This window comes from Halichoeres trimaculatus, unplaced genomic scaffold (assembly GCF_033239565.1).
Source record: "Halichoeres trimaculatus isolate MK-OKI-2021-1 unplaced genomic scaffold, fHalTri1.1 fHalTri1_scaffold_11, whole genome shotgun sequence".
Lineage (NCBI taxonomy): Eukaryota > Metazoa > Chordata > Actinopteri > Labriformes > Labridae > Halichoeres > Halichoeres trimaculatus.
In genome coordinates, this window is record NW_027437189.1 from 11292445 (window position 1) to 11315531 (window position 23087).

At 42.3% G+C, this 23087-nt stretch overlaps 1 protein-coding gene across 5 annotated transcripts in view; it reads left to right on the top strand.

Moving 5' to 3' along the window:
* Positions 1-23087, top strand: part of LOC141798859 (IQ motif and SEC7 domain-containing protein 1-like) — a 111523-nt gene that overhangs the window by 45108 nt on the left and 43328 nt on the right. Inside the window, exon 1 of one of the 5 annotated variants that reach the window (XM_074680746.1) lies at positions 6370-6828. The exons of 3 other annotated variants lie outside the window; for them this stretch is intronic. In XM_074680746.1, the coding sequence (XP_074536847.1) occupies positions 6707-6828 (122 nt within the window). In that variant the 5' untranslated portion in view covers positions 6370-6706. Of the gene's footprint in view, positions 1-6369; positions 6829-17625; positions 18311-23087 lie in introns of those variants that run through there. One more of the 5 variants, XM_074680747.1, reaches the window with a different exon arrangement.

Consider the following 23087-nt stretch of genomic DNA (forward strand, 5'->3'; position numbering starts at 1 on the left):
AAGATATAGGGCGCCCTTTGATGGGAGTAAAGTGCTGCATCAGTTTGGAGAAGTCTGACCGAACAGAATGTGCTGTTTTGTGCCTTGCAGCAGTTGTTTATCACAGTTATCCTTCTTTATATCGGCTAAGATAACTCAGCAGAGACTGACAGCCTATTCAGCCAGAAACCAGCTATGTCAGGAGATACTTTGATTTTCAATTTCAGCTGAGCTGCTCTTGAGGTTTGTCTTTTGTCCAGTCTTACAGTAGCAGTAGTGCTGTCTTTTAGTGTTATTTTCAGCATTTTTGGTCTGCAGCTCACCAGTCTACCAAACCATTACAAGAGGATCATAGTTCTTTTGCTTGATTCTGAGGATGAAGGTGCTTTTTGACTGCAGGAACTTTATCCAAGAACCAGAGACTTTTTCAGGAGTGATGTCCTTTTCAACTGCAGGAGCCAGGGTCTAAATGTAGTTCTGGGGTAATTACTCTACCTCATTAAACAGCCCTGCTCAGGCTTAGTACTTTCCAGGGGGCCAGGAACTATTGAGGCCAGTTCCTGCAAGCTGAACATTTCTGATTAATGGAGAACTTACAGTGTTTCATTTTACTTTCTGTCCACAATAACATAACGCACAGCTGTGATTGACTTGGGATTAAAAACTTCTCAACAGTGAGCTCTGACCCTGTAAACTGGCAACTTTCAGTTGAGCATGTTGGTGGATATCAGGTTTAAAACAGCTGTTGAAACATTCTTTTGGGTGGGTCATAAAGCCCAAACACCGCTGATCTCTTCTATGTCCATGCCTTAGATAAACAAGTTTGTCCAGTGTTTCAAAAAGGCCAAAACTGTCTTTCTAGTTATACATTATATGCTTGCTTTTTGGCTAATTTTAATGTCTGGCTGACCCAGGCTAGTTTATTTTATTTTTCTTTGTAGTACCTTTCACATTTGAAACTACATGGTACCAATTCCCGGTACTTGGCAATAGGTATCGGCACTCAACAATATCAATTTGCAGTGCTTTTGTGTGTGTTTATGTGGTAATAGATATTAATCTTTTTACTAATAAAATCCCAAAGTTTTTCAATTTAACACATTTATTCTTCAAATATAAACTTGCAATGCTGCGTTCATGTCCAGCAAAGAAAATCGCCTACTCTTCCGCTCCCTAACAGTCACAAGGATGCTTTTAGGTACCTAAACATGGTACTTTTTGATTTTACATGAATTGGTACTTGGTACTACCAACAGAATTTGGTAGGTACCCATAAAAATACCTAATTTGGTACCCATCCCACATAAAATTGCAATCTCCACTTGGGAGGTGGCACTCCAGTGCCCCTTTATGGCCACTCACCACTGGTGTCAATTCAAAGACGCCATCTACAGGGCAAGGACAGATGATCAAAACCAGCACAAGGTGATTATTCTCTATGCTAACGAGCCAACCACAGTATTGCACATAACAAAGCTGGCCTGTCTTGGTTTTGTATAGTGTCATCTAGGGATGAGTACCTTTCACATTTAAGTGAAAGTGCAGAAAAACTGCAGTCCCTCAAATGTCCACTAGAGCTCAGCTTCAAAAGTCATGGAAACTGTGCTTTCATAAAAACTGTATGGATATAAATCATGCCTAGGACGTCACAGAGTTTATGTCCATGTTTGGTTAAGTCTGTGATGTTACACTGACTCTAAAGCAAAAACAATACCACCAGAAAGCTCCTGTTGAAGGGTTAATGTCCAACAAAGCGACATTTTTAGGAAATGTGCTCTCTGAGATGATGTGCTCGATGTTTTTGGGTCTATCACGCAGTAGAGAAGGTGTGTATCAATATTTGATTTTCTGTTTTTCACTTTTATGGAAGACCAAATTTTTGGGGTTTGAGATTTAAGAGGAGAAAATGTTGAATTCTCAACCTTTAATTATTCTTGTTGAACTGTCTGAATTCAAGCAATGGTTTAACAAAATTAGACAGTTTCACTCAGCTTCTCTAAAAGCTCCAAAAATTGATTTATTCCTTGGTTTAAAATCTAATGAAGGAGCCCACTCATCCTCCCACTCACAGTGACTTTTAGCATTTCCACATTCTCTATTGTAGTGATTTTTGAGGCTATTTTGAACATTTTTTGAATGTTGCACAAAGGAATTTGATGGGTCTACTTTTGGTAGATGATAACTCAGTTCATGTGGGATTATAAAGATGTTGGATACGTAATCAAGTGTTAACTTTGTGCGCTTCTTGTTCCAGCTCATGAGGAGGTCTATCTTCAAAACCACAGACATGCAGCATTTAGGTCAGAACTCATCAGCATGCATTTCCCTCTGACAGTAAAGCCCTCTGTGGTTCAGGTCATGTCTGTTCTTTGTTTGGGCGTGTAATTTATTTAAGTGTATCAGGGCTTTCCATGTGTTTTGGGTGCTGCCAGTATAGTAAGCTTTCTGCGCACGCTCCTGCTGATGCTTACAGCCAACGTAGCCCAGCAGCTCACATCAAACACAGAGGCCAGCTGGATTCAAAGGGGCCATATGGTGACAGAGGAGAGCAGGGAAGGGGCACAAGAGGGCCAATGTGGGCAAATATTTTTACATCTGAGAGGCCACACAGCAGCATGTCTGGATGTGTGCAGGGCCATGCCATGTGAGAAAATAAAAAGAAACTTAAAGCGTGAACTTCAGCCCCTGTAATTGTGTTTGGGTTGGGTTTTTTTTTGTTTTTTTGTTATATTTATCTTCAGTGGAGGCGTCCATGACAAGCTTTTGTGTTGAAATACGTTCTGCTTCTCAAACCATGAATTTAAGGTTATTTGTCAATTTGATAGAGTGTCTTGCTCACAGCTTTGCCCCCCCCAATGTTTGTGTGTTTTTGCAGGTGTCTGTGTGTGTGTGTTAGAGAGACAGAGAGTGTGCAACGACTACTAATATTTTGCTAGGAGTGTGCAGAGACACTCCCTCACCCCTGCCCCATGTCAGTGTCAGAAGCCCTCCTCCTGCAATCGTATTTATTTACTTATTAATCAGTTTATCTATTTAATTATCAATATATTTATTTATTGTAAAGGGACAGAACATTTTTGTTAATGAACCAGAGTTAGCCAGAGTAAGACAAAAGGCTAGTTTCCACCCATAGTTCTCTGCCAGATGTTAGAATAGGCAAGAAGCTCATTAAGTTATCATCAACACAGGAAATTTGGCAGAACTATACAAAAGCAGATGATTCATACAACGAAGCACTGCATCAGCATGTTAACCAGCATTAAATAGATCATAGTAGAAGCATGTAGAGTATTTGTGGGCAATATTAAAAAAAAAAGCAAAAAAAAAAGCACCATATTCAATTTAAAGGTCCCATATTGTGCTTTGTCCTTTTCTGCAGTTTAATATGGATCATTGATGTCTTCATGAAATGGTAGTAACATGTTTTGGTCCAAAAAGCAAATAAATCAAGCACAGCAGTATTGTTTCCAGGCTCTCATAGCCCCTCTGTTCAGAACGGTCTGATTTAGTGGGCGTCACCTTCATATGTAAATGAGCCGCTGATACCGCCCCGCTCTTCCGCATCACTGAGAGCGGCGCCACGAGCCCAGAGTGCACAATGTTTAGAAAACAGCGAAGCTCATTTACAGTAACATTACAGGCTAAAACAACAGGCTAACTGCAGCTAAAGTTAGCATCCTGAAGTTAACACAGAGACAGGGGGGACACTGAGGAAAAGCTCTTACATCTGCTCCACACCACACAGCATTTAAAATCCTCTCATTTCCAGGGTCCGAGGTTTGTTGGCAGGTGGTTGGTAATGCGGCTGGATTCAGGACCAGTCTATTTGCTAGCCCTCTGTTGTACTGTCCAAAGTTGGAAAAGCAGTCTGCTGTGAAGTGACAAGCACACAAATGCACAGTTTTACTGAGTGTAGCTGGCACATTTCCTTGATAAAAGAACTCTAGCCACTTAAACCGTCTTCTTCTGAGATGGGAAGCTTGTGCATTGAACTATGTGGCTGTTTACAGCCAAAACAAAGCAGTAATGGCAGTGATGGCTGCTGGAGTAGCATAGGGGGAGGGGAGTGGGCGGGGGAGGGGTTCGGGGGTATCTGCTCTGGTGGACCAATCAGGTCAGACTTGCTCCTGATTGGTTAAAACAGGGAATCACTGGCGTCAGCAAATCCCCAAAAACAGCTCGTTTTAGGTCAGGATTTTACATTCATTCATCTCTACTGAGTACAGGTTTTGTCATTAAATATCACATTTTGTGAGCTGGGAGGGAAGCCAAAGACCCACAAATTTCACAAGTAACATCGCTGCATCCTGCAATTCATCCTGGTCTACTGAATGACTCATGAGTAACTGTGCAAACTAAAGAAACCCCAAACTAAGACCTAAACTATGAGAGTTGGGGTGTCAGTGTCTATATACACGTTTCACGTCAATGCAAGTCCCACACAACATGTACAATTCCCTAAGTAGGCAACTTTAAAAGCACCACATACACATTACATTAACACATGTATGTTTGCTGAGATGAGCTGCCTGCCACATCTCCAGTCTGCTGCGTTAAGTTGCACCTTGTATCCCTGTGCATCATAAGCTGGGTGGAGTATTCAACGCTGTGCATGGGCACAAAAGCCATACAATCCTTTCATGAAACCTTCAGAGTATGCAGCACACTGACTGGTTGAACGGTAACATTACAGTGATGTTTTTCAGACTGTAGAGATGAGGAAACTGTTTTGCGTTGGATGGGGCTGTAGAAATGAAATTAACTGGATTACATTGCTCTTGATTATCTGGTCCTAAAATGTTAAGGCTTGCTCTTCAGAGGCTGTTGTATTCAGTATGTTGTTTGTGATAAAAAGGATCTTGATTGTGGACCATGAAAAATTTAATGTTCATAACAAAGATAAACTTTTTATTTTTTATCCAGACATAAATAACCCAAACTGCCTGATTTTATTCTTGTAAGTCTTTGGAAAACACTTTCAGCTCAAACAGCAAAACATCCTATTAAATTATATTAACTAATAAAGCCATTTTTCATTTCATAATTGATTTAGTTTATAGTATTATTGTCTATAAGAAGAATATCACTGACTAAGGCCAGATACAAGATTCATCCAGCATTGGAAATTAGAGATGCATAATATTGGATTTTGGTTTTGCTGATATTTCCAAACTCATATGAGCTGATATCAATCCAGACATGACATACTAAACAGACCATGTGATGATACACACACGTCAGAGCAGGAGAGATCAGCTCATTGCTTTCCAATTTAAAGATACAATACCAGCTTAATTACCTTGAGAGGACCAGCACATAGGTGATTAGCTGGAACACAGGTTCATTAACAAAAAGACAGAGGTCGCACAGAGCTCATCACCTTAGTGTGAAGCACCCGATACATCGACGTGCTGTGTGCCATCAAGTCTGCAGGAGGATGAAACACATCCTCCCCTGGAGACCGAGTCTTAGCCCAGGGATCCTGACTATAACCAACTGTGTATCTTTTTGTGTGTGTGTGTGTGTGTGTGTCTTTATTAAGCCCTGATGAGAGCCTGTCTCCAGTGACACCCAGTTGCCTACCTACTATACACTTTTGACGCTGTTACCTGGAGAAGCTATCAGCATTGGTACCGTATGTTTCCTAATAGGAGCACATCACATTTTGACTCTGAGAAGTTGAATAGTTCATTTTGACAGACTTTAAACCCAGCTCTTTATTTTGCGTGGCTGAATTAAGGTTAAATCTTAAGTGATATTACTCTTTTTCAGTGTAATATTTCACACTGCCTGTCTGGTTTGGTATGGCTTGTACATGATGCAATGTCACTGCAAGCTGCTTCTCTTCTTCTGACTTTGTGTTTCTGACAGTCCAGAGCTGTGCTTCAGTTCCTCTATTAAATATCATCCTTTCCTTCATAGTCTTCATTCTACTTCTGCCTCCGTTCTGGCTTCTTTTCTCCTCTTTGTCTGCAGACATAATAAAGTAGAGACACAGGAGCACCTTTACCTGTTTGCACCTTCCCTTATTAGAGTGGAAAGGCCCATCTGTTTTGAAAGACACTCCAGAGAAATGTGCATTGATTCCAGCACAGAGTGAAAGATGAAATGAAGAGGGGAGGAGGGCCGAGTATGTGAGGAGCAGAGAAATTGGAAAAGAGAGAAGGAGAGAGGGAGTGAAAACAAAATGGGAGGGAGGAGAGAAGAGAAGGCATGATAATGAGCCCTACCTCTGACACATCCTCCTGTTTCTATGGAGACCAAGGAGCCAATCATGTGGCCCGGTTGAGGACTGTACTACTCAGAGCAGATAAGAGGGTGGAGAGAGGCGCTTGTAGATGCTTCTCAGTGTTCATGAGAGGCATTAAACCCTCTTTGAACCTCCTCTCCAGGATGCTTTGTATTGAGGAGCTACATCCTCCTATGCATGGACACCTGCAGAGAATTACCCATCATGCTCTGAAACAGAGGCTGTTCACCAGCTTATTTGGCTCCTGAGCTCTGTAACCTCCCTCCTCCTCCATCTGCATCTCCTGCCCCCCACCACAGCCCCCCCAGCAGCCGCCAGCCTCTTGGACGCTCCTCGTTACATCACTCACGCAGCTCTCTGGCAGCCCGTGTTTGTGACTGGGAGGGAGGAAGAGAGAGGGAGTGAATGTGAGTGAGCCCCTGTGTGTGCACGCCATCCCCACCACCGCCATCGAGTCCCCATTGACCAGCAAACAGGATGGACAAGCCGAGTGTGTGGCGTGCCGTGGTGAGCAGCACGGACGCCAGGAGGACGCGAGACCCCGGGTCCCACTCCAGCAGCAGACCGGGCTCTGCCATGGGGTACCGGCTCTACGACATGTGAGTAGCATGTTCGCCGTGATTTATCAATCCAGCTCTGGTGTGGCTCCCATTCATGGAGACAGCGGTTGTGTGGGTGGAGGTGGAAAACATAGTGTCTACCTCTCCGGTGTCTCTGCTGAGTCACATTCAGACCTTTCTGTGTCCTCTCGTGTTCCCTCGCTGTGCTCTTAGTAAACAACATCTCTTCTGGGGAGGGGCGGCGAGCTGGGACATGCGTTTGTTTCTGTACGAGTAAGATCCCAGAATGCCACCTGAATTTGTTAAAACCATACAGTACTAACTGATGTGAGTGTGACTGTGTATTTAAGGGTCCGCCTTGAGGACTTCAGTCACAACAGAGTCATGTGAGCGATGTTTTGGGACCCTCGGGATACTCAGAAAAATGATTCATTTCTGTGTGACAGCTCTTGCTGGGCACATGAGTCCCTTGCGGCTCCTGCCATACATTTGTGGGTGTGAGTGTGCTCTCGTGTATGATTGGTACAACGTGTGTGTGTGTATGGGGCATTGCCACAGTGTGTATGTGTGTATGCGTGTGTGTGAGTGTGTGTGTGAAAAATGCGGCTAAGTCTGAGCTGTTATTTTTGGGATGGCGATGAGTCCTACGGCCTGTTTGTGGCTCCAAATAAATCACGTGTGTGTGCTGCTGCGATGAAGGTGGACAGAATCAAAAAAAGTGTTTTTCTGGAGTCAGGATGAGGATTTGTATTCATGGTATCCTCCAACACCTTCGGTATTTAGCTGAATAAGCACTGTGCTGCCTTATTTCTCTGCAGAGCCACATGAAAGTTTGTGTTTACAGCCTGTGTCTCTTTATACCCCTGTAAGAGTAACCACTTGAATTTTCACACATGTACTTACCATCTGGTGCACACCATTGAGCTGATTACCCTGTCGTGTCATGATCTAATGCCATACATGAGGATCAGTCATCTTAATGAATTTGAGACCTTCATGGGTCCCCACTGAGTCCTTCACAGACAATCTTCCTCTGCTCTGCCTGGCTTAAATCTTAGTCTCATTTTCATGCATTAAAAGCGTGAATACATCCTGCAGATTCTCATGTTCCTGCCATGTGCAACGCAATTCTATTACATGCCCTCTTTGTGTTTTTTTAGTCACATAAAACACGATTAAGCATCTCCTTTTGTCTGTGGTTCGGAGATAGTGCCTGATTTCTTTCTTTCCCAGGTCTTGGCTAAAGAAAGCTTTGACCACAGAGTCACATGACCAAGCCAAGGCGGCAGAGCTTCAGGAAGGTGAAAGAGTGCTGCTAATCGATGACTTTGAGAAACACTCATGGCTGTTGTAAGAGTAGTGGTGCACCAGATTGACGCTAATGTGATGGTTTGAGTGCTTGTCACACAAAGTTCAGAGCTCTGTTTATGAGGAGCTGGGGCGGGATGAGTCTGTCCTGTTATAAATGTCATCGCATCATGGCTGGCAGGCCCCAGCCCAGCTGGAATTTAAACGGCTCAAACACTGGGAGTCGAGGATATCCTAAGCTCAGCCGACGGCTCTCTTGGCCTTTTAGGATACTATACACTTCACTACTCCGGCCCGCAGGGAGGAAGAGCCTGCCCTGGGTAGAAGTCTCCTCAAATAGAACTAGAAGTACATTTATTTCAGTGTGGGATGGAGAGACGGAGTGAAAATGTGTGCACTGCATGCACAGGCAAGCAGGAGAGAGACGGTTGCAGCTTTTGCAAGAAAGGATCCGCCATGTGTGAAGCCATTTGGCGAGGAATTTACTGTTCGTAACTGGGTTGTCAAACTGTTTACTGGTGCAGGGAATGTACAGCTCGACCCCACAGACAGGAGAAAGGCTTTACTTTCCTTTTAAGTGTTTGTATTCAGTGGAAAAGTTATGCATAAAGCTGAGGTGATCAGTGTTTTTTTTCACCTTATTTTCATTAGTTTACCTTGTAGGTGCATAAAAAAGATGAGCTCTAAGTGTTTTTCTGGATTCCAGATTGTAAACGCTTTGTGTAACGATGAAATCTAAACATCCTGGTAATCCAATTCTCGATGACATTACCAACCAGCAGGTTTGATCTTTGTGCCCGGATTATTCTTCAGCACTCATAATCACATTCCTGTCACGGCGTAACATTATACAGACAGCGTAGGTGATCGACATCAATGAGCTTTACACTTCATTCAGATAATGTCACGCATTCTCAGAGGGCATTCATGCCATAAAGCCACTACAGCAGAAATGCCCACTTCACATTACCATGAGAGATTGTTAACGTGATGCCCCCGTCCAAGTGACGCCAGCACTGATGATAAAACAGGAGTGCGTCACCAGAGCTGAAAGGCTCTGACGGCACATTCCTCCACTCAGAGGCTTTGACATCAGCGTGTGCTGGGTCTGCAGGCTGAGAGGGAGCACGCAGATAACTGCCAGTGCAGCTCTGAGTGTGCCTGCGCTGGAGACAGCAGATGTGAGAGGCACGCCGCTATTGCACGAGACAACAACTGCACACAGTGTGTTGAACAGGGCAGGCTGTCAGTTCTTATAGAGTCAGGGCCGGCAGGGAGCTGGCAGTGAGTTATAGGTACATACTGTGTTTACCAGCACGTCTTTGTAATACTCATAATGATTTTTCACTTATCTGATAGCTAAAGTGACTGCCTACTGCCTTTATTGACTGCAGTTATTCTGTAAAGTGGGCATGATAATTGTCATTAGAGCACTACCATTATTAACTCACTTGTTACGCCGACGACTGCATGGTTTATTCATTGATTAACTGATCTTTTCTTAATGAATTTGACAGCTACTAGAAGATACAAGCCCCTTGGTTAACTCTCGTTCTGCTTTAGTTATCTTACGTCCACAGTGTGTGTTTTAAACCTAAACTTATAGAGCATTGATAGATGATACTGGAGCGTCGAAGCATCAAGAACTGTCCTGCTTAGGTCTTCTGAAAGCTTCATCATTCTGTCAGGACCTCCTGAATCCTACTACACCAAATGCTGAAGCAGCAAATTTTGCCAAATGGCACAAGACCTCTGCACAGAAAAACGTCAGAGGCCAGACTTTTGTAACGCCGGCGCAGAGTTCTCATTGGCTGAATCCTCTGCCTGAGCTGTGTCAGCCCTGTGCGAGGATTATCAAACCAGCAGGAGCTGTTTTGGCTCTCAGGGGCACATCTCAGTGAGCTGAACTTTCCTCGAGGGAGTAGTCAGTGGTTTGAAACAGCCCATAATAATCCCCCTGCCTTTGCCAGTAGCGGCGTCAGAGGCGACAGCACCGAGCATAGAAGGGAGCATCAGAAAAAAAAAAAAAAAGAAGAAGGATGCATCTCCAGAACATTTTGTTCCTCTGGCAAAAATAAAAGCAGATATGAGGATATGTTTATCATCAACAATGTTATATAAGAAGCAGCACACCCAGATAACACCGAGCATTTCCTCCTGCATATTGATTCCAGGGTATTTGTTTACTGCTTGAAAAACGATGCTGCATTCATGCATTTAGTCATTTCTGCACACACTGACTCATGCTGTAACAGCATGTTCTTTATGTTCATGTCTTCCCTCTCATGACTCAGAGATTTCTTTGTTTTCTGTGTTTCCTCACTTCACACAAGACATGCTAATCCTATCAGGGGATTTTTTTTTTGCCCTCATCACTGTAACTGAGTTATAAGTGAACTATAAATATCACTGAATAAACCATGTTGACTCAATAAGAAAGAGGAATATCTGCTTAATCGCTTGCTGTGTTGGACATATGTGCTCTGTTGGTAGCCCAGCATGTTTGTGTGTAGCCTCAGTGCTTTTTATCGCTTGTGTTGCCCTTCCTCTGTTTTATGAAAGGCCTTCAAGAACGCTGGTAGAAACCGAGGGCGTTGGGACCACCTCCAACCAACCAAAGAGGATTTTCTTTTCTCCAGTTTTTCCTCTTCTTTTTTTCACTTTCCTGTGCTTAAACTCAGAGCCAAAGCTGGAGGAGTGAGTCTGCTGTAATTATGGATTTCTTCCCTCCACATCCTTCTTCTTCTTCTTCTTTGCTCTCTCCTTTCCATTCCCTCAAGTTCTGTCCTTTTTCCCCTTCTCTCATCCTATCTTCTGCATGAGTGCGTTCAGTCTGCAGGCTGAACATCTGTACAGTGCAGTCTGATAAAGAAGCTTTGATAATGAAAATTATGATGTTACTTTCATTTAACATTGATATGAAAGGATATCATCTGTTGTGGAAAGATGAACATGCTCATCAGTTAGGCTGGAGCATGGGACCCTCCTTTTTTCCAGGAATGGTATCGCCCTAAAATGTGTTAGTTTTTTTTATCCCTGTTAGAAGAGGAAGCAGAACTTTGTTGTGCATTTTCAAGGCAACCATCAAACAAAAGTAGAAAGAAAAGAATGTTTGATGGTTAAAATTAGCATTGCAGAATTGCAAATCATCCAAATGTTCATGCAGATCTCATACAGTGAGTTCAGTGATCTGTAACCTCATGTCATTTGGATGTCGCTCGCTCTGAGAGGTCTGAGTCCTGGCATTTACCAGCTGCTTCTCGGATGTGAAACGAATAAAATAATCCCTGCGCTGTGCTCTTTTGATTGTGCTTATTGTTGTTTTAGTGAATCAGCATGCCTCTCAGGCTCTTTGTTTCCTCTCCACATCAGCTCACTTGCTTGTAACCTTTAAAAGCATAGAAGCTACCACAGTCCGACACCAGGGGGCAAACTTTTCTAACACATTCATTCAAACTGACTGTCCTTCATGCAGACATTCACAATCACTGGGATTTTATGGAAACTTAAAATCCTGGTGATTAAAACGCCTTCATTCTGGATTTTTAGAGAAGTAGGAGGTGTATTTTGTGCTGTTTTTCTAATTCTTTGATCCATGATTGCTTTACACTGCTTTCTTCGTTCATGTTTTAATGCCATTTAAATAGACAACTTAAAAAAAGACATGGAAAGAACTGGGCTTTTGTCCATAAATGATGCAACCCCTATTGTCATTGTGTATGTCCTCCCATGCTTTAGTTTTTATCAATGCTTTTTTTTCCTCCAGTGCACGTTCTTTTCTTCATGCTCTACTTTTCTTTCAGCTCCCTGTTTCATCCCTTCTCACATTTCACTGACCGGAGGATTTTCTCCAGCAGGGCCGTTTTCTCTTGTATTGCTTATTGACTGCACATCCTGCACAGAGGCGGTCAGGGTGGGATCCTCAGGGCAGCTTATCAGTGATCGACTGGGTCAGCTGCAGGGAGAGGAAGGGGTTTCTGCACTGTAACCGCACAGCACCATCAGCCTGCATCAGTGCACGACAGAATGATGCATTTACCAGCAACGACGTGGAGACAATGAGGGCTTGTCACAAGGCCTTTCACGTGAGGACAGAATGAATTGAGATTGATGGCTGGGCAGGAATAATTGGCTCTCTTTATAGCCTTTTGAGCCCTGGAACTGCTTGAATTCATGTTCATCCTATTGCAGCAAAATAGGGAACATTTTGGTCAGGATGAGAGAAAATACCTGTCAAATTTCACATCTTGATCTTAAATTTTGCATGACTATAATTTTTTATGTAATAGACCTTGAGTCTGACCTCTACAGAAATTCAATGACTCTAGTTTTTATGGTTTTTAATCATCAAAAAAGCTTAAAAAAAGAGAGAGAGAGAATAAAAAAACTATGGTGAATATGTGGCTCAAAGGTCCTCAAGATTTAAATCAGCCAAGAATCATGTCTTCCTTTTAAAAAAACAGTAGTATTTAAAGGGGCTGTGAGGAATTTGAAAGTGATCTTGAAAAAGTCTCCCTTCTAGATATATGCCTGATCGTAATCAACGCTTTAAAATGAGATTATCAGTTCCAATATTGCTGATTACAGGTTATTTTAAATTGCTACTCCTTAGCTTCCAGTTCGGGTCGACCAGAAAAGGATTGATCTACAGCATGTCTAGGCCTCCATGACAACACCACACCGGCTGACGAAGTTTAGTAGTGAAAAAGGGATTTGGTTTTTCTCTGCAAAAAATTATTTCTGTGATTACTTTTGTAATGATGGTGGACACAGGAGCCAAACTGTTAGACAGAAAAAGCACAGAAGAGCAGAAGAAAGCTAAACAGAAGAGTGATACAGCCTGAGCTAAAAGCTAATTAGCCTTTAGCTCAGGCTGTATCACTCTATAACACAGGGGTCAAGCTGTTTGTGATAATGTTGATTCCAACCCACATGCAGCAGTTTATTCTGCAGTGGTCTGTTCAAACCTGAGAGTCTATCAATAAAATGAAGAGTGAGGTTACGTTAGCTCTGCTTGGTAGATGACTGGCAGGACATAGGTAACCGGGATTTACTAACGTTACACCTTACGAACATGTCTTAGAGCACCGGACTGCCAGCTGAGCTAAATATAAACAGCTACTAGACTACTTACAAACTGACAGTGTTTACTTGTTGTCATGTTAGCCTACAGATACATCGGAGCATTGCGCTGCTAGCCGGCTGCTACAACATTTGCTTGATGTCACGTTTTAAACCGTAGCGCTACATAACTGAACTGATAAATACCTTACCTCGGCGCGTTGTATCCAGTGAAAAGTTGTCTTGAACAAAGAAAATTTGTTTCGATCCGATCTCAATTTAATTCCCAAACACACACCTCGGTGAAAGTGATTTACGACAGTGAGCTGAGACTATGGGCAACAAGGTGGCAAGGGAGTGCAATCAAAACAGATCCCCCACATAGCATCTTTAATTGTGGAACCACTGCTGCCATGTGAAACAGCTCACACGTTTTGTGAGTAGAGGCCTGCATTTGGAGAGTGGAAAGAATGTTTGTTCCACCGTAAAAAGTACACGGATGGACAGGCCAGCACTTGCCATATTAAGTTGTACCTCCTGCTACACAATACCCTCAGGTGCCTGTATACAAACTCATTTACCTCTTCATTTACAAAAACAAATAAAAGCCCGTCATGTGATCTGGAATCAAAACCATGTGTGTCATATTGTACTTAGTGCAGCAGTAATTGCTCCTCTCTGCCACTGACAGACCCTGCTATGCTCTCCTAACAGGCACAGAGGGGGTTCCACCCACACTCACCGCTGAGGGAAACTTCACATGCATCAGAAACAGGGAGCTGAAAGGGTTTTCCCTCTGACATGACACACATGAGTAAATCATCGGGAAGACTTGCAGCTTTAATGTGCTTTCTGCTGAATATTTTTGAGTGTGGTGGCTTTTAAGTGCAGTGATGGAGGCACGATGATGGATTTTTTGTCATTCTGTGAGTTGGTGATGCTGTTACAAAATATGCACATATTTTTCATACTTTTTACCATAATTGGTTTTTCTTTTTCTCTTTAAGTGATGTTGTATGGGGTACTGGTCCATATTAAGTGCGTTACCTCAGGTGGTCTCAGTCAGCGCAGCTCCTTCGAGGAGAAACCAACTCACTCGAAGTGAACGCTGTGTTTTGCTTTTCCATGAGTAAGCCCATTTATTTTGCACTTTTTGAACAAAATACTAAACATCTTTAACCTAAGCTACATGCACACATCTCATAACTTCTGAAGGTTCTTATTGCCACCACGCATGTCCTTACTTGTTGTTTAGTAAGCTTTATAATGTGGTTATATGACTGGCTTGTCAGAAACTTCCTGTGGTCTCATTGCCATAATTTCATTTTAGTGATCCATCAGTCAAAGTGATGATGTTTGGACTAGAGATAGACCAATCAGGCCAGTTGATTGCTTTATGAAATAAACCTGTGCTCAGGAAGACAATCCAGTGCTTCATCAGAGAAACTGCTGTGAGGTAATATTAACATCCCTCTAAGTCATAGCACGATTTACCATTCCCACTGACAATATATCAGATCTAATACAGTTACTGGCTGGTATATAATATGCTATTGGTTATGATCTGTGGAATAATGCAGTTTGATATCGCCTCTGACATGACTATGAGTTATGTTCTAAAACCTATTGTTTTTCTGTTTCATGAATTATTAAATATCCATCTAAAGCATGTCCCTGGCTAAGATAACCATATTTCTTAGACAACAGTATGCATAGAATAAAAGATGATGTTGTTATTAAATTATTGTATTTCATTTACTGCGAAAAAAAGCAAACGACAATGTGATATTTACGTTTTATATTGGCCCACCTTCTCTCTTATTGTTGGCAACAGCAGCAGATCACGTTTGGACATTATTTAGCTTCAAATGTCCATGGCTCTAACTTTGATTAGGTGCATGTCATCACCTGCATAAGCCTGTCTGAAATATAAACAGGAAGGTTAAGTAGTCAGTCCACTTTCAAATAGAGCAGAATTGTAACCACCTATAATGACAATAATAATAAAAGTATAAACAAAGACCCAACGGCAGGAGAAGAGAATCCAGGCAGCTCAAGAACCTAACAACATAGACAGAGATCAGGAGAACCCGAGGTAAAAAGTAAAAGAAGAAAATAAAGAAAAAAAAAGGTAGAAACAACATAAAACTAGAAAAGCACTCAGAGAGCGCAGACCTCCGCCAAGCATGTTGTGATTGTCACCAACACTTTAGTCCTACTTCAATGTTATACTCCCTTTCAGCAGACTGTCTGCTACAATTTGGTGTTAGTTGCAGGTTTGTATGATAATTTGTTACCTACAGTGTTGAAAATGATGATGACCCAGTACATATTTCATATTCCAGGTCTTAGTATCCAGAATATTGCCAGGATCTGGATCGTACTTTTACATCAAACAACGTTAGAAATTATGGTGACCTTGACTTGTATTGTTTTGCAAAGCAATCCGACCATTTATTGTGGACTTAATACACATATGGTGAAATTAGCCCTTTCTCGCAAAGATAAAGAATCCTTTAAAAAAGTCCTGGATCCATACGGTGAGCTAGATCACCTCCAAAATTTTATCACTCTTTCCTTATCCCATTTTGAACATTTCCTGAAAATTGCATTAAGATCTGTTTGCCACTTTTTGAGTTATGTTGTTCACAGACAGACAGACGAACTCAGCCAAAAAGATAACCTCCTTGGTGGAGGTAAAAGGAATTAAGTCGATAATTAATTAAAGGAAGATAAAGGGTACATTCATAATAGTAAAAGCCAAAAGTTTAGATAACAATAATGATACGTTTATTAAAATGATTAAAGTAAACAAGTAAAAATGATATTAAAATAATAATAATGATAAATAAATTTAGATACAACAATAAGATTATGTTTAATCATGGTAAAGAGCCATCTGCGACTTGATGGAAGAAAAGGCAAAAAGAGATAAGGAAATAGGTAAACAAAAATGAATACTTAAAGCAAAAGTATGAGAAATGTTAACTGCAAAGTGATTACAATACAAGTATGATCAATAAAAGCAACTGTTATAGTTTATATTAACAGGATTTATAGCAGCATTAACAGCCGTGATGACAGTTATATAGGGATGGCTGAATCATAATTACAGCAGGAAGAGTCATGCACCTCTAAGATGAACACTAAGAACTGTATTCATGATAATCACTCACAGTTTGTACAGGGACTGTGAAACTTCCACCCTCTAAGATTCTTAATCATTGGATCAAATTAAGATAAAGAGCGCAGATTAAAGTCCCTACACTCCGTGTGGTCATTTTCTGTGACATGTGTGTAAATGAGGAGGCCTGGATTGTGACAAAGGCTGAGGAATGGTGTGCAGATTAATTAATTCCTCTGTGTGTCTCCCTGCTCTTCTCATAGCCTCTCAGTATAGCCTTTGTGCTGCTCTGGACTCTGTAATATGTAGGCTTGGAAAACAGAGGGAGCCCATATCGTGCCAGGTTGTGAGTGTGTGTGTGTGTGTGTGTGTGTGTGTGTGTGTGTGTGTGTGTGTGTGTGTGTGTGTGTGTGTGTGTGTGTGTGTGTGTGTGTGTGTGTGTGTGTGTTAAAGAGTCATGTGGAGATCACTTGACAGACAGATCTGATCTTACCATAGTGATCAGAGTGTTACATTTAAATCTACACATGTGTGAACAGATCTGAATTATTCTTCTTTGTGTTTACATTAGTCACAGGATTTGTGTGTGTGTGGTATCTCTCGTGTTTGTGTGTGGACACAGACAGTGGCTGAATATTGATGAGAGGCCCCTCCACACCCCTTTCCCATGACTGCTGGGACCGGGTGGCACTGCAGCATGGCACTGCATCTCAGACAGAGTAAAAAAAAGAGCAGCACAGTGCTTGTGTTCAAACGCAACAAGAGAAAAAAAAACCCTCTGGCAAGAAAAGGAGCGCAACACGTTATGTGTCTGAGTCTTATTATAGCCCCCCCTGAGCTCTGCAGCACTTTCAAACATGGCTCTAATGAAGACACACACTTCTTTGATTCACATTTAACAAACTGCCTTCCACAGGAATTCAATTTCACCACATTTATTCTGCTATTGCACCACTCATCTCTCAGGCTTACAATTTAATTCACTTCATGAATCACTCCATTGACCATAACTGAGCATTTGCTCAAGCAATCGGGCTGCAATTGTGTTTTCCGTTCTGCCTCTGTGACCCTGATGAGTCAAGCAAAGCAAAAATTTCCTTCCCCGTAAGAGACTGACAAAAACATGAGAGCACTTGAAGCTCATATTTATTTGAACAAAGCTTATGTGTAAACTCATGTGGTCATACAACATTGCTGCAGCCCCTCCCTCACTCGCAAACGGACCAATCAGGAGCCGCTCTGCAGGGCTCCCATTTGAAGCTTTAGTAGTAGTGGTAGTGTTGCCCAGCAACCGGAATCGGCACATTTCTGGGAGGTCCTGTGTGGATGGCAGCAGCTGTAACTGGGAGAGGGAGACAGACGAAGGAGGAGAGGAGGTTCAGGAGGAGAGGGATGGCTGGGAAGTGAGCCACGCTGTCTCTGCGTCTCTCGTCTCGTTCGAAAGTTTGTTCCTGCAGCCGAGGAGGAGACAGAAGAGGAGGCGCTCAGCCGAGGAGGAGACAGAAGAGGAGGCCACTGATGACCCTCGTTGAAAGACTTTCGGAGGATTCCAACTCCTCCCTTAGCTCCCACACATTCCTCTACCTGTGCCTGCTGGTGCGGTGCAGAACTCTAGTTGTAGCCATGTTGTCTCGGAGGATCCTGGGCTGACGCACTGTGTTCAGGGACCGGCACAGAGGACAGACAGGCTGACCTGGATAGGAGCTAAAACTGAGCTGAAGCAGCCAAAATCAGGCTTATTCTTGGAAGGTGGATCTTTGGTGGAGATCCTGAGAAGCCTGGAAGCCTGGAAGTCAAGCCCATGATGACCTGCTTAAAACTACTCTAGACTGATCCAACATCTGTGTCTGGGTTACAGAAAGGAGCAGGATCCGATGTTTTTGGTGCCATGCTGCCTTTTGAGGCTGGATCCTACAGAGGACCTTCACCCTGTTGATTATCTGAAGTGAAGATGTGGAAGTTTAAAGCGTTTTGCTTGGATTACTGGCACGTGCTGTGTTTGCATCCACATAACAACTTTTATAAGAGGTAGGCTTGGAAATGGCCAGTCTAGAGATGATGTTTAGCTCGTATCTCTTTCTTTATTCTGTGCATTTTATAGAACAACTAAAATCCAAGTGCTTGCATGTTTATGTGTATGTATTTAGAAGGACTCTGAAAAGACTTGGGCCCATCTGACTGATAGAGAAACTGTTGCTGTGCATGCTGACACACCGGCTGACTGAGACATTACTCAGGCTGAACCATTATTGATTTCTTCAGGCAAACCAGGTTACACCTCTTGTTTTTGTGGAAGCACTTGGTTTAGTAACTTGGCACTTTGAGTGATCTTGTTTGTGTCGGTTGTCTGCTTAGCGTTGGCTCTGCCGTGGAGAACCAGAGGAGCTGGCTTTCGCTGAATTCATTCATGGCTGCGTCCCACTGGGACCTCTCCCCATTCACCTTTCACCCACTGCATCCTCTGCGCCTGAGCGCTGAGGCTGCTCACACCAAAGATGGCAGAGAAATCTATTTTTAATGACTTTGTAATGTGTTTGGGGATTTATATCCACTTCACAACATGCCAATCACGGCATCAGTTTTATTTAACGCCATTTCAAGAAAACCCCTGCGTTTGGTCTGAGGATGAATGAAACATTAGCATTTCTCTCTTTGACTGCAGCACACCAGAGGTTTTAACACCAGCGTATGTTTTTTCACAGCTTTCAGGCTGGTTTAAAAGGTGCACACTCCTTCCCCACACTGTATGAATTACTCACCTCATCCCCCTGCTGCTCTGCAGAGACGGTTAAAACACAGAGAGCCTCAGATGTTTTCATCACGACACAGACATCTGTGAGCTGCTCACTTTTCATACATTTACAAGCTTTTAGTTGAGATGCACAGAGATCCCGTTTGCATGTCATGAAGTGGTGATGGATGGGTGGTGGGTGGTCTTCTCTTCACGTTCAGATCAATCTTTTAAATGTCACATGCTCTGTAATCCCACGTGCCCATTTCAGGCTGCTTCAAATGATTATCTGTCTGAATTTTTCCCTTTAGGTTTTGCTTTTTAACACACGAGAGCAACAATATTTTGGTCCAGTTTACTCTTCTCAGACTCATGTTTGCTGAGGTTCTCCCTCACATCTCGTCGTGCAGATGTTTGATGCCTGAATCAGAGGCTCGCCTCACCGCAGTGTGAGGACACTGATCCAGGATCTGTGAGACTCAGAGGCACCTGCTTTTCTGTCACATCTCTGTATGCTGATTCCTTCACACCTTTGCAAACATGCATTTCTGTATTAAGATTCTGAAGGTGAGAGGATACAATGTGTGTGATTCATTAATAATACATCAGCGGTTTGAGCTGGCAGGTCTGCTTTGAACGTAGGCTGCAGGGAAGCCCCCCAGCTGTATCTGACAGCTCAATACTGATGCCTGTGGTATTAATATCATTTGTTTTCATCAGATTTTTTATTTTTAGTGATTTAAGGGTGCTTAAAACCAGGTTTGTTGTCTGCTTAGCATTAGATGTTTAACCTTTTGCTTTCTGATCTTACTCAGTGACTCAAAAGTGTTTTAAAAAATGTGATTTTCGTTCGTCACGCCTGAATAACTAGCATCATGCAGGGATACTGGAAAATCCTTGTCATTGGGCGTAACTCATTACATCCCTCAGCCCTCATTTTACATACTCAGATTGTATCCCAGGACTGACACCGTGTTGTTAAAGCGAGGCCACTCAGCGCCGTAACTCTAAACAGCCTCTCCCAGCTGCTGAACTGGGGTTCACCCTCCCTCCTGCGTGGCCTTCCCATTGAGACCACTGTGATTGTTGGACACGAGCCCAACTATTACCATACACACTGAAAGCTTTCTCATGCTCCTTCTATCTCCCCATCCATCTCTCCCTCTCTCTGTCTCACTTCCACATAAACACACATCAGAAACACAAAAACACAGGCCCTGCCCATCACCATTGGGGAGCAACAGAAAAGTGAAAGATTACAACAGACAAAGGAAGAGGGTTGTCTGCAGAGAGGAGAAAGAGAAATGTGGGTGGAGAGCCTTTGTTAAGAAGAGGGATGATTTTCTTCTGCTATATGTACTCGGCCTTTACCTTACTTGGTCATCACGCAGCTTTGCAAGAGCAGCAACTCTGAGCCCAACATAAACCAGGAGCTGAGAGAGCTTCGGAAACGGGCGCAGACGGAGTAACTTTAGCAGCGAAGGAAAGAAAGAATGAACTTCTCTGTGGCTTTGCTGTGGAAAGTGAAGGATGTGGGGTGTAATTTGTGGTCCTGCAGGGAGTGAGCACAGACTGTACTTTTTGCGGCTTGTTTAAGCAGAGTTGCTGCGTTGTTGTTTTTTTTTTTTTCAAGAGACTTTGTTGAAACTTCCTCTCTGAGCCATGTGCGTTTTTTTCAAACATGTCCGATGCTTCTGGTGATGTCACTGGCGTGTGGAATGCGATGTGGAAGTACTGCATATCCAGCCGGACTATAAGGTAGGGCAGCGCCTGGCAGAGAGCAATGTGGCCTACTGTGTAAGTAGTGGTTGTCTTTCAGGCTGACCACAGCAGATATTTCTGACGTCTGATCGAATAACATTCCTGTCTATATGCTCCAGCCTGGTGGTTTCCTCTGCACAACCATGGAAATATATTATCACAGCTGAAAAGAGCAGAAAGTGGACAGCAAAGACTTTTTCAAGGTCTTACAGAGCAGCCTGCTTTATCAAGGACGTCTCTGATAATAAAGACTTAAGAATAAACTGGCAGTACTTGTTCCTCTGCTGAGCTGTATTATCGGCTAACTTTGTTCTACCACAGAGGTGTTACAGCACAGTGTCCTCTGACATAAAAGATTTAAATCAGTCTGTGAATAGGAACAGAAACCTAAAGATTAGCATTATTCATAGGACAGATTTTCCTCCCTCCTCTCATTAATCCACAGTGATGGGGCAAATTTGCTTTATACAGAAATTCTGTGTTATCTATTGAACTTCTGTATTAAATTCAACCTGTGATTATAATCATGTAGCCAGAAGGATTCAATAATGTATTTCATACTTCTTTTATACGTTTTTCTTTGTTTGTACTGCTCTTGCTTCTTAAGTGTTTCCCAGTCCAAGTCTCAGTACAGACCAAACTATAAGTTGAGACCTGTTGCTGTAGAGATGCCAGTGCTGTTGAAGAATCTTCATAAACGTAGACTGTTAAGTCCATGAACATGGTCCCTGTGATGTCACCCATCAGTTTTGGATGTTGAGTTTTGAAGCCAGTTGTTGGTGTGTGCGACATATAAACTTTAGAGCATTTATGTCAGGTTGCATGTGATTTTCAGTGTGTTGCTGCTGTCTGATTTGCGTGGATGCTTGGGTAGCTTCACAGATGTCATCAAATGTAGGCATGTTACCCGCTCCCATCCCTATTTTTTCATCAGGCATGTGTATGGGTGATTTTCCCCCAAAGTTAGTGATTATCATTATTATTATTATTATTATTATTATTATTTTATTTTTTTATTTATACATAGAATGGTTGTATCAAAGAAAAATTTCCTAGCTGCATGATAAATTTTAATAGGATTTTTTTATTGATGACTTTGTGTTTTTTCACTAATTTTGGCATCTCTGTTAATTTTGATCATGAAACCTTGTTTTTTTGTTTTATGAGGAAGAGTAAAAGAAGACCACTTTACTTTGACATTTTGATGAGAAGCTTTTTTATAGGGTATATTGTGTAAAGTATGCCTGATATTAGTGATTGTGTTGTTATGTCTTTTGCTGCTGTTCTAGGGTTAAAAAGCTCGACTAAGCTTCACCTAGCTTTGTTCAAGTCAGGATGAGGTGAAGAGGTGGTGCCTTTAGCCTCTCCACTAACAGCTAACAGGGACCTGCCTGTTAGTCAAGTCCACATTGCCCCTTACGGGGAAACCTGTAAGTTTATTCACTTAATTCACTCAGTGTGGGTGATGATAGAAAAATGAGCTAATGAAACCAAACTTTTTTTTAACCAGGCTGTAAATATTTTCATTTTACCTTCAAAGATCAGTTTTTAAAAAGGGTATGAATGTGGTTTCCCTTGTTTCAGCCTCAAGTGGACACTTGATGAACTGCATTTTTCCATTTCCTCTTTGGCTTCATATATTAGACCAGCCCCTACATGCACATGGTGCATGTTAGTGTGCAGCTTCACCTTCACTCAGGCATTTCATCATTGATGCACAACCATATGATCATGTTTGAGCATGCATCCTGGGCCAATGTGCATGAAGCATGTGTACTAACGGTGAAAGAAATGTTTCGCTTCTTCTTGTTTGAGAAAAAGATGCTCTAAACTAAAGTGCATTTGAAGCCACTTTTATTCTTTACGGCCAGTTTAGTCACTATACTTGGCTTGCGTATCACCTCTATGAGGTGCTGTGTTATAAAGACAAATAAATGTAAAAAAATTATTTCTTTTTTCAATAAGATTATCAGGTTTCTGCCTCATATCATCCCTTTTATCCAAAAGCCTTCTATTTCCTGCAAGTCATGGTCAGGCACGTCTGTGTTTTGTACCAACTTCACTGTTTTTACAGTAAAAAGTCAGCTAAATTAAAAGATTGCTCCCTCCTCTTATTCCATTACTGTGATTGATACCAGAGATGATTTGGTCTGACAGCTCTAAGATCAATAGGCTCAGCTCAACGCGCTGTGACTGCGATATGATAAGAACTGATGACCCTTAAAATCAAGTCATTTAAGCCCATAACAACCACCAATTATTTTGCTGCTATAACTCTGTAATAAGTGACATTAGGTCTGCTGCTTCTGATGA